This window comes from Mixophyes fleayi, chromosome 7 (genome assembly GCF_038048845.1).
Source record: "Mixophyes fleayi isolate aMixFle1 chromosome 7, aMixFle1.hap1, whole genome shotgun sequence".
In the NCBI taxonomy this organism is placed as follows: Eukaryota; Metazoa; Chordata; class Amphibia; order Anura; family Limnodynastidae; genus Mixophyes; species Mixophyes fleayi.
In genome coordinates, this window is record NC_134408.1 from 144,456,192 (window position 1) to 144,468,389 (window position 12,198).

The following is a 12,198-nucleotide window of genomic DNA, read 5'->3' on the forward strand; positions in this document are numbered from 1 at the left end:
AGTCTTGCTGGATAATGCCCCCCATTAGTCTTGCTGGATAATGCCCCTGGTAGTCTTGCTGGATAATGCCCCCTGGTAGTCTTGCTGAACACTGGCCTCTGGTAGTCTTGCTGAACACTGGCCCCCGGTAGTCTTGCTGAACACTGGCCCCCGGTAGTCTTGCTGAACACTGGCACCCGGTAGTCTTGCTGAACACTGGCCCCCAATAGTCTTGCTGAACACTGGCCCCCGCTAGTCTTGCTGAACACTGGCCCCCGCTAGTCTTGCTGAACACTGGCCCCCGCTAGTCTTGCTGAACACTGGCCCCTGGTAGTCTTGCTGAACACTGGCCCCCTGTAGTCTTGCTGGATACTGCTGCCCTGTAGTCTTGCTGGATACTGCCCCCTGGTGGTCTTGCTGGACACTGCCCCCTGTGGCTGGGGCTCGGCTGTGCACACACAAGAATAGCTTCTTGCAAAGTGCTGTTTCTGGCTCTCTGGACATAGCTGCCCGGCTTCCAGTCCTGCTGTTCCTGAGCTGTTTCACAACTGTGATTAGGGATTTTCGGCTAACAAGTGACATGGAAAGTTAAAATGTAAAAATGTACATATGTCCTAATTGTGCTTACTGGGACAGTGGAATATGATGTCATTGTGTGACATCATTGTGGGATTGCCATCACTGTGTGCCAAATTTTTAAGCAAGTCCTTCCCTGAATATTATGTATTTTACTTTATTCCTTAAAAAGGACATCTTCAAAATTGCCTTATTTTTTTTTGAATTTTTATATATATCTCTAATTGACAATAAGATGATTTGCGATTTATTGTTGTTGAAACAACTTTGATTTATGCTTATTGTTCTAACATATCTACTTGTGAGCAGGAGATTTCATATGTCATTCAGTTCGAAAACATTGTTCTCTGAGCTCTTATGCTGGGTACACACCTATGCAATCTTTGCTTCAGATGCAATTTCTGTAACGATTTCACAAATGACTGAAAGTCCAGATGATCATACTGATTCATGTGTACACACCTACACGACTTACCTTCATATCTGTGATCTTCATCTCTCAAAACCATCTGCTGAAAAGACATCGTTCCATTATTGATCGTGATTTTTAGGAAGCTTAGAAAACGAAATCAACAGATACAATGTGTGTTTGGTAAGACATGATCGTGGGAGCGTACACACTCTTGCACTATCTTACCAACGTGTCGTGAATTGTGTAATCTGAATGATAATTGCATTGGTGTGTACACGGCTTCACCTCCTCCTTCCCTATTCACCAGAAGACAACTTGTCCACTGCTGTTTATTTTGTTGTTTTATTTTTGTATCAATATTGCTGTTCTCTGCAGAACATGATGTCATCTTTTTATTATCTGGGGTCTATATAACTTCCGTGGGCATTCCCTTCTAGGTCTCGTACACACTTTATACCGAATAGAGCTGTGTTCTCATAACATATTAAGGGGCAGATTCAATACCCCACGTTCTTTAGAACGATGCAGACCGCGCACTACGGCAGCTCTGTCTACAGAACAACGCAGAAATTTATCTGCCTCTAAATGTGTAAGAGAATAGATCTGTAGACACTGTCTGAGCAGCGTTTTCTGTGCGCCAGTTGGACATCGCCTACAGCGATCAGAAGCATCACTGCTCAGTAGAAATACAATAAAGTTCTCTGGGAATGCTCATTTAAGTAAATAGTACACCACACCTCCCAAAGGTCCCAATTTCAGTGGGACAGTCTCGAATTTAGGGCTCTGTCCCACAGGTGGTAATGTTGGGGGGAGGGAGATAGATAATGGGCAACTTAGCGCTAGTCAGCCCTCTGGGGATGTGGCCACTCCCACCCTCATGTGACCATGCCCCCATCATGGTGTGGCCACTCCCCCTGTCGGGAGCTTGCATTTTGGGAGGTACGGTACACTTTCCGATAGGGAGACTTTGAGATGTGTTATTGAACGAGCTTCTGCCGATCTGTAAACGTGAGGACATAGTAGAATGTTCTGTTATGTTTTTTCAGTGCCCTTACTTTTCTGATTATTGATTACACTCGGCCCTACAAATGATTTGCCTACTTAATGTTTTGCTTCTCTCACTAGGTGTGTTCTGAGAATGGATTTGACACACAGTTCTGTTACCGTCGCTGGCTGGGCGGGTGTGAGGGGAGCACAGACAAACTTTCCACCCCGACACAATGCACCCTCCCTCTGCGCAGGTTTGGCATGTGGGCTCTACAATCCTGACGGATTCAGGGGACCCCCGTCCCATATTCTGCACTAGACTGGAATGAGAATCTCTTTTTCTTTTCTTTTTTCTTTTGGAAACTGGGGGGTGGGAGATAGCACTTGGTGGATTTCAAAGGGTCTGGACCTAAGAGATGTTATATACGCGGGAGGATAAGAAGCGTGTAATATATATATTTATATAATGGAGAGGTTGTGTAATGTATACATAGCGCCACTTATATTTGCTTTGAGATATACTTAAGAAATGGAAACGTGATGAACTGAATTCATGTAACATGGGATTAAGGTTATATCACAATAATAAATATATCTATTGAGAGGGGATGAATGTGTGTGATGAAATAAACCTACTAAAATAAACCGGACCACTTTTTATAAACACCTCTCTACTCATAATCTTATAATAATGTCAATAACATATATATATATATATATATACACAAGCTGTACCATAATAGGGCCAGCACGGTGGTCCGCTGAATGCTGATTGGACGAGCCATGGTTCTGTTCCTTGAGGGGCAGACAGGTGATGGCAAATTGTAGCCTGGGGCACAAGACTTGATTCAGCAGCCTATTAGGAGCATTTTAAAGGGAAAAAAATGCAGGTAGCCCAGTTTCCCAGCTCGTTAGCCCTCTATGGGACAGACCCGGCCGGCAGATGCCCCCTGCTCAGCCTGCCCCTGGGGCAGAGTGGCTTAGGGTGGTCATAGCTCTGCATGATGGTGGTTTGCACATTCTTACCGTTATTTGCACACAGTATATTCGTTCAATCTTCCAATTTGCTTGATACAACCATATGACTTGCAAAATCTACATCTGCCACGTTTGCAGCTTCACTGTATGCAACACAAAGTCTACTTCTGTCTACAATTTCCATTTTTGGATCCAGCTTGAAAAAAAGCTTCTTGTGACATTCAAAGTCAGAAATGTATAATATCGCAAAATGCAAGTTCAAAATTGTCTGTACTTCTATACACGATAACTCGGGCAACTGGAGTAAACCAGACAGTTGTCAACATAAACATCTCACATGGAGTTTGTACATTATACATGTTTGTCACTAAGTTGTGCAGCTTGAAGCATACTTGTCTACGCTCCTAGAGTGTCGGGAGACTCCCGAATTTCTGGGAGTTCTTTTGGGCTACAATACAGAAATGGGAGATTGGTCAATCAATTTATAGGTTGACAACAGGTGCTAGAAGGCAAAACTCTCAACTGTCCTGATTTTGGCAAGACATACCGATTCACGGACTGCTAAGGGGCGGGACTCAGTTGAAAAGTGGGTGGAGTTTTACCCAAAGCTGACCATTTGAGGGTAGAATGTGGTGAGACATATCTTGTCCCAATTTCAGGTTTCTAAATGTTGGTAGGTACGCTAGAAGGGGAGGGGTCATCCAAAAAAGTGTCATACACAAAATAAACCCCCCAGCACACTGCTGTGAACCAGTAAAAGAGCTGTCACTCTACTTGCACCTAAAATGCAGATGTCTCAGTTACACACATTTGTAAATATAAGTTACCCGCCCCATCAAGTTGAAGAATAGTCCACCCTCCCGCTTCTCACCTCTCGCGAAGTAGGCGGGACAGTGACGGCACACTTCACTGCGAATCATAATATCGTGGCCCCACCCCTGGCGCACAATGACACCAATTGCGCATTGGAGGGGGCGGGATGTTATAGTGCAAACTGTGTAACCACACCCCCTGCATTTGACCCTTGAAGGTATAAAAATTAGGCAAGTTGGCTTAAAGAGCATCTGTCACATATAATGGAGGCAGCCATTTTTTTTCATGGTTGAAACACTATTGCTAAGAATGTATACATATTTTAAATACTACTCTTCTATAAATATTAAGTCCTAAACCCTAGAGAATAAAAGTAGATTGTAAGACAATGTACTGAGCACTTGGTCAATCTAGAAAAATAGCATTTACATTTCCAGGAACAAATCTTTAAAACTGGACAGTAGATGGCTGTACCTTCGTGGTGTAAGAAGCCGCTATTCTTAAACAGGACATAGAAAGACGTGACGAGGGCTCAGTAATGTATTCTAACACGCTACTGCTGGAATAAGGCTATAAATGTCGGTCTCTCGCTCCACCATTGTACCGGACCCATTGGATCAGAGTCCTGGGTATCAGACCACTGTAAAAATATGTTTGTTATGGACCCTATGTATCCCAACGCAGAAACGGTATTCCCTGCATGGGGTTTACCATGGAATACCGTGGATTGATCTGACATCACCAGAAATTACTCCAGCCTGTGGGGGACCATGACGCAGGTCAGGGGAGATCTGGCCCAGCTATCCCTCGTGATTGATTGGTACCTGGCATGAGTGGTCAAAGTGGAAACTTAGAAGTAAACAATAATGGAAATATAAGTGAATGGAATTTAATAGTGTTACAATCACGTAGAAGAGGTGGCATGTTGACTAGTTTTAGATCACTATAAACAAGTTTGTCTTTTTTAAAGTAAAAAATAGTAAATGAATCATTAAAAAAAAAAGGTAATTGCCCCCCTCCCCCCGTGTACATTCCCAGCCCCGTGGAATTATATGACGTAGTCTCTGTGATACTGACGCGTTTTACATGAGTGTCAAACATACACAAAAAGACGTGGACATCGCACAGAACGCACGTGGTCCCCAACAAGAAACATACTATTATCATCCACCTGTTCTTGGGTCTATGCACGCTTATTCCCGCCCTACAGAATTGTGCACACAGATATAAAGCACTTTGTAATATTCTGTGACCTGATGCAGTCACTTCATGTCACCTAAAGTGGACCTGGCAGTAAGAATGTTGTACATTCAGCAACACACAGACTACAGCTCCTCCGGAGTACCACCAGCATTCTGTGATAGGACAGGAGAGGTGAGGAGGTTATTCCTGTATTATAAAGAGAAAGATGGTTCCTACCAGTGTAACGCTGGAAACCAATATATATTTTTGTGTCGTCTGCTGAGGAGGGTTCACTATTTTAATTTATTGTCCACGGTGTGAATTGCTGAATAGCCTTATGACACCTCTGAGCCGTTCTAATAGCTAATTTATCAAGGCTGCCCGGCAAGATAGGGTCCATACTGTCTTCAACAATAATTTTGGATTGGATTACATAATGCCAGTATTTATTATATATCTGAATATGTCCACCGCACTCTCATCCCTCAGCAGCAGATTGCCATTTTTAAGAGGGAGATGCTTCTTTAATCGAACAGACATAGAGTGATTGACAGACTTTCCAACATGCTCTGTAGGCTTTGGTGGATCCATAGGCAGAGCTGGTGATGTCATAGCATCTCGAATTCCTGCTGTGTCAGCTTTTTGACCAGAGTAGCCGTAACTTAAACCCCCCACCCCATCCTCATTTAATTCCCCAGAGAAAATCCAAGACACATAACATCTGTTTGCAGTTGCACAAATCCAACACAAATACTTTATTCACATCAAGATACAAAATTAAAGTCTATTATATTTCTCTAGAAATGATTCTCTTGTTGGCGATGGCAAATGGAGGTATGAAAAAGAAAAGAAAAGGCGTAAGCCCGGGCAATGAACTGGCTACCTCGTCTCACTCGTGCCCTCCCCCTCCCCATGAATCCCCAGTAGAGAATGCAGCATTTTTAGAAACAGAGAAAACAGGACAGAATGACAGAGTAACATGATAAATGGGAAGGATCAGCCAACAACTCAGGATCCCGTCTTCATCTCTCTGGGATCAGATAATGCCTCCAGGTCCCTTAAAGGGAATCTACTGAGGAACATGCAAATTTATCATGTTAAAAACACCCCGAAGGCTGGAAAGTCTGGAGTCTAAGAATATATTTCAAAGACATTTAAAATATAGGACCGCAGTACTAATTTCACACAATACTTCACTTTGTCGCTACTGAAAAGCCAACGTAATGAGAAGTGTTCAGTTTAAATGACTGTACGGTTAGTTGGGATAATACGGAGGGGTGTCTGTAACGGGGCATTGATTGAATTTTCTTGAATATATCATTTAGGTCCATGGAAGACGTCACTTTATGTAATATAAACAACATTGTGATCTAGAGGTCTCTTGATTATCTATTACAGATATAACTGCCCCCGCTTATATTATTTAATAGATGTTATAAATATACAGTTTATGAAATTGGGTGCTGTTGAGATAGCGATAAAATCATGGATTGGAAAAGAAAACTCCGGAAGTATATCGAGCCGTGGAGAGGTTTCGTTACTGTGTTGCAGGAACTGAAATGTAGTTGTCATTTAGGGATTTAGGGATAGATTTATCAAACGTTCTGAAAAGGAGAGTGGAGGTGTTGCCCATAGCGACCATTCAGATATTTATAATCATTTCCTAGAAGGTACTGGACAAATGACAGCTAGAATCTGATTGGTCGCTATCGGCAACACTTCCACTTTTCCTTTTCAGAAAGTTTGATAAATGTACCTGATTGTCCTCAGAGAGAGCAGGAGACCGGGAACCTGATTTGCTGCTGGAGAAACATGAATAGACATGACTAGATAACAATGAGGTACTTTCAGCCCAGGGGCGAAGCGTAGAGGACGAGGTAGCGAATTTTGGGTTAAAAATCAGGCAGTACTGGGGTAAAAGCTTGGAAAAGGCAGATAGGCGTTAGGGGCATGGCAGGGGGCAGCCTCAGCTCCCTGCATGATGAGCGGAGAGAACACTATATGAGTATCTGAGGACGGGTGGAGCTGCCACTCTGTAAGGCAGGCGCCAAATCACAACACCGAGCGAGGCAGCTTAGTCACCACTCCCTCATTGCGGCAAAGCCTTAAGAATGGCGTTGACTTCCTCCGCCACTGCCGTAAGGGCGAACTCAAACTGATCCTGCAAAAATAGGTGACAAAAACACATGAGATATTACAGGGGGAAAAAAATAACAGAACCACAGCCTGTTAAAACATTGTGTTAAGTAAAACGTAATTAAATTTTGCTATTTATTAAGGCAGATCTACTTGGTATCATGTCCCGATGATTTTCCTCTTTTAAAATATTGCTGACTGTGGAGCAGTGATGGTGACAGTGAATAAACAGTTCATAGATAAGAACTGCGACAACGGCGGCCTGCTTGTAAAAATGGCGCTAACAAGTTCTATGAAAACAAATCTGAAAATAAAACTGTCTGTAAGGTCTGTTATTCCCCTAGATCTGAACACACGTGTAATTGTAAGATTGGATTAGGATGGGTTGTCCATCATACAGTAATACTGTACCTTGGTTCGTACCATTCCCATCCTCTGGTCTCGGACATGTTCTAGAGAGGCGGCGATATCGATCTCCTTCACACCTATACACAGGAATAATTATACGTTCAAAGATATGTAATGTACTTCACCCACTAATCTTTCTCTACCCCCTCCAGTTCATGCTAAACCATCTGCTAACCACTAATTAGTGGTCCCCTCCCTAGAGAAAGTAGGGTGGTTCCTTGCCCCAGCTGGTAGCCCCCCATTATTTGAAGCCAGGTGCTGGGGGGGTGTCAAGCACCACAGAGGGGGTGAGGCTAGCACTATCTTCATGTTATTAGTCGCCTTCTCATTATGTCCCCCTTTGTTCTGTCTCAGGGTTGGTGGTACCATGCTGAGGTAAAAGGATTTACTGGCAGAGTTTTAGGAGCAAAGCACTCAGTCAACCTGTTTATTTCAAGTGAAATTAATGTCCCAAACAAGAATGTGAGGTGCCCCCTACTGTTAACACTTCATCATCATCATCATCGTCTATTTATATAGCGCCACTAATTCCGCAGCGCTGTACAGAGAACTCATTCACATCGGTCCCTGCGCCATTGGAGCTTACAGTCTAAATCTCCTAACATACACACACACAGACCGAGATAGACTAACGGCAATTAAATAGCAGCCAATTAACCTACCAGTATGTTTTTCGAGTGTGGGAGGAAACCGGAGCACCCGGAGGAAACCCACACAAACACGGGGAGAACATACAAACTCCACACAGATACTCCACTCCACTCTGCTGTGAGGCAGAAGTGCTAACCACTAAGCCACCGTGCTACCCCATATTATGCCCCATATTATGCCCTCAGGATGGTGTACTTTCTATAGCACATATACAACACAATGCACCGGCCTCAGCTCCTCTGGGGCGGAGATAATTAGGGCGTGGAGTGAAGGGGAGGGCACCACTGTGCCACTAAGTGACTCGCTCCCTGGCACTGTCAGCTCATCAGAAAGCTGGTGACGCCGGTAATTTTGCTGAGATGCACAGAGCCAGCATCCGACATTATGGCGCAGCTGACACACCCTGTAATACATTTCATTTATCTATAACTCTACAACCGAGCTCCATAATAGAGCTTCCATAGAGCTTTATTGTGGGTTAGGAAGCGACTTTGTCTGCCAGAGCCACCAGCCGGTTCTTGGTTTTAGTATGAGGTTGTCCAAAAGCTGTAAATCCCTGTAAACATTTTGGAACGCTGGCAATATTATGGTGCCTTTGCCAACATAAAAGGAGAAAGTGATAACTTTGGTCTGGACGTTGTCCTCTCACCTTTAGCCATGCGATTCAGGACCATGTCGATGAGAATGTAAGTTCCTGTCCTTCCAGCCCCATCACTGGAAGAAAAGATTGGTGTCTGCTTTACTAGTGGGTAAAATGCTACATACAGTGTGTACAGTGCTAGAGGGGAGCGGTCTAGTAATATATGCAGTGGATTATAGTGTAGCAGTGTGCCTGCAGTGTATGCTACGTCCTGCAGTGCATATCCAGCAGAGCAGTGCAGTGTATGCCCAGCCTAGCAGCAGTGTATGCCCAGTCTATCTGCAGTGTATGCCCAGTCTATCTGCAATGTGTGCCCAGCCTAGTTGCAGTGTATGCCCAGTCTATCTGCAGTGTATGCCCAGTCTATCTGCAGTGTATGCCCAGTCTATCTGCAGTGTGTGCCCAGCCTAGCAGCAGTGTATGCCCAGCCTATCTGCAGTGTATGCCCAGTCTATCTGCAGTGTATGCTCAGTCTATCTGCAGTGTGTGCCCAGCCTAGCAGCAGTGTATGCCCAGCCTATCTGCAGTGTATGCCCAGTCTATCTGCAGTGTATGCTCAGTCTATCTGCAGTGTATGCCCAGCCTAGTTGCAGTGTATGCCCAGTCTATCTGCAGTGTATGCCCAGCCTAGTTGCAGTGTATGCCCAGTCTATCTGCAGTGTATGCCCAGTCTATCTGCAGTGTATGCCCAGTCTATCTGCAGTGTGTGCCCAGCCTAGCAGCAGTGTATGCCCAGCCTAGTTGCAGTGTATGCCCAGTCTATCTGCAGTGTGTGCCCAGTCTATCTGCAGTGTATGCCCAGTCTATCTGCAGTGTGTGCCCAGCCTAGCAGCAGTGTATGCCCAGCCTAGTTGCAGTGTATGCCCAGTCTATCTGCAGTGTGTGCCCAGTCTATCTGCAGTGTGTGCCCAGTCTATCTGCAGTGTATGCCCAGTCTATCTGCAGTGTATGCCCAGTCTATCTGCAGTGTATGCCCAGCCTAGTTGCAGTGTATGAATTGGATTATAAAGTATCACCCTGGCTGTGGATCACATATTACACTCACTCATTTACCTGCAGTGGACGATAATGGGACATGAGCGGCCTCGGAAAGACTTGTTCACCTTCCTGTAAAACAAGAGAACACAGAGCTCACGTCTAACCTATAAGAGTTAGGTGCAGGCTCAGCTAATGCACAGACCTCTCAGAGTGATGTGGAATCAATTTCACACTTAGAAAACAACATGTAAACTGTTCTGGCCCCAGAAGAGAACAGTTTATGCCAAAAGCCATCATCAGGAGCCGCACAAGTTCTGTTTGTATGAAATTGGGATAGCTGCTAAACATAAGATTTCATTTGATATTTAAATGAAGCTGAGGAGGTGCAGAGGGCACATTTACGGGTCTGTGGGTGTCCACGGGGCCTTTTTTATAAACACTACATTTTTTTCGGGCGCTCACTAGGTGCCAGGAATCAGGAGTCATCCCGTAATATCAGTAGGGCACCTCACTTCTACCAGCCAGATGCATGTGATGCAGGTACACACATTTATAAGTGAACAAACATCCATGCCTTAAAGATATGAAAACACACCAAAATGACAAATATAACTGAGTCATGATTCATATTCAATGGTTCCTGTTTAGACATAAGTCAGTTAGCGTAACGTATCTCACGTAAAATAGTTCTGCGCCTCCCCAGAAACTGACATTACGCCAATGAACGCCATCGCATGCAATTCACGTCTGAACGGAAATGACACTTGTGACTCCTAACGACTTGACGGACGGAATGAGGGAGGAAAGGACGGGACTAACGCTTGTCAAGTACGATAAGGTCGTACAGAAGAAGATGCGACTGTTGTAAGTCCTGTGTTTGTCGCAAGTGCATTTATTTTCAGCTGTATCTATTGCACCAGCTCCAGGGCCGGTGTCAGTGCCGACTGTTAGTGAGGACTGACGCGGCGCAGTCTTTGGATTAAAAATCACCCGTCAGCATGCCACTAGCTAGCACAGGAAAACTGAATGCAACTAACTTAAGACACATTGTATGTACAGTACACATTATTTATGTAATTAATGTAACAAAAAAAATACTTAGATTTGAAAATAACATATAAAGTATTGCGTTTGTGGTGTCTTATTACAGACAGCAGCCTAGGTTTCCTCAGAACTGACGTGAATAGCGATCATGTACTTCTGGTCTATACTTTCGGTAGCAGGAACTGTAAGTGGTGTTAGCAGGAGTAAAGGTATTAGTGGCTATGCAAAGCGAGACATTTAATATAAGGCAGGCAGGGTAAGAAACAGAATTAAATAACGACTAAGAAAAAAAGTCCTCATACAGTACCTGTCTTTCTTTGTAGCTTCCTCAGACCACATTTATATTAAGGTTTTTTATTTTAAATGCTTTTAGGAAAAACATCCTAATAGATTAATATCCCTTTATACTGTCCGGCTCTCTAGCGCCATCTTCCTGTCGCCAGAGGTGAGGACAAGACCTTTTTCCTGCTGTTGGACGCAGACCTCATCTGCTCATGATCACTTTTGTGACTATGCAACTGAGACCAAAATTACAAGCTGCAAATCACAAAAATGACAAGGGCAGACATGAGCTCAGAGGGGAGCATTTCGGAGGAAGGGTCAGAGGTCAAGGGCAACGGGGACCTGACCCTCAATATCAAGGTGGACTTGACAGGTCACCACCAAACCTTGAGAATACTTCATTCCAACCTGTCTTTGAAAAAAAATAACAATATAAAATCCTACTTTAATGTAATATATTACAAGGCAGGTGAGGCCGCCCAGGGACAAGTTTCTGAAATGTAAACCGATGCTCCTAAAGGGTAAGTATGTTACAGAGTGTAGCAACTTTGTATCAACAAATTAAAAACACTAAGTCTGCCGCATTGGCTGACTGCCCAATTTGCTGCTTGCCTCAGTGCCTCGTGTCTGCCCCCTGTGATCCATGTTCTTCTTAATCAGATGTCCTCAACTTTGCACCCTCTTGTCTTCCCCAAAAGCCCTCTCTATGGGTAACTTAACTCTCACATCTCTTCTGTGTTTGACATTTCAGCAGCTCACCTGCGGAAGTCTAGCAAGGGGCGAGTGCTGCTGGGGACGCCCTCTGCTGGCCAGCTCAGGAAGTGGAACTGTGTAAGGGTTCTGGTCTCCTGGGTCTGCACATTCTTCAGATAGAAACTGCGGACCAGGAAATCTTCACACCAGATATGTTCAGACACAAGATTAACCTGCGGAGATGAGAACATGTTACGGCACCAGAGATGTACCGTTCCGGCCCACCACCAGTCGCTGGCCAGATACAATCATCATCATCATCATTTATTTATAGCGCGCCAATGGGAGTTTGATACATGAGGTTAAGTCTACGTTTTGCATTTCGGCCCAGCCAGACTGCAAGGGTAAAAGTGACTCATAAGCTAAATGATCCTGTCAC

The 12,198-nt window shown here is 44.3% G+C and overlaps 2 protein-coding genes across 4 annotated transcripts in view; one reads left to right on the top strand and one right to left on the bottom strand.

Annotated features, from left to right (window-relative positions):
- DNAJB2 (DnaJ heat shock protein family (Hsp40) member B2) overlaps nucleotides 1-2,618 on the top strand; it is a 29,566-nt gene extending 26,948 nt beyond the window's left edge. For both annotated transcript variants that reach the window (XM_075181002.1, XM_075181003.1), the window contains exon 11: nucleotides 2,093-2,618. In XM_075181002.1, coding sequence (XP_075037103.1) covers nucleotides 2,093-2,103 — 11 coding nt within the window. In that variant the 3' untranslated portion in view covers nucleotides 2,104-2,618. The remainder of the gene's footprint in view (nucleotides 1-2,092) is intronic.
- Nucleotides 2,619-5,651: 3,033 nt separating this feature from the next.
- PTPRN (protein tyrosine phosphatase receptor type N) overlaps nucleotides 5,652-12,198 on the bottom strand; it is a 56,196-nt gene continuing 49,649 nt past the window's right edge. For both annotated transcript variants that reach the window (XM_075181005.1, XM_075181004.1), the window contains 5 exons: nucleotides 11,826-11,992; nucleotides 9,816-9,869; nucleotides 8,772-8,836; nucleotides 7,475-7,548; nucleotides 5,652-7,088 (listed from right to left, as the gene is read on the bottom strand). In XM_075181005.1, the coding sequence (XP_075037106.1) occupies nucleotides 7,017-7,088; nucleotides 7,475-7,548; nucleotides 8,772-8,836; nucleotides 9,816-9,869; nucleotides 11,826-11,992 (432 nt within the window). In that variant the 3' untranslated portion in view covers nucleotides 5,652-7,016. The remainder of the gene's footprint in view (nucleotides 7,089-7,474; nucleotides 7,549-8,771; nucleotides 8,837-9,815; nucleotides 9,870-11,825; nucleotides 11,993-12,198) is intronic.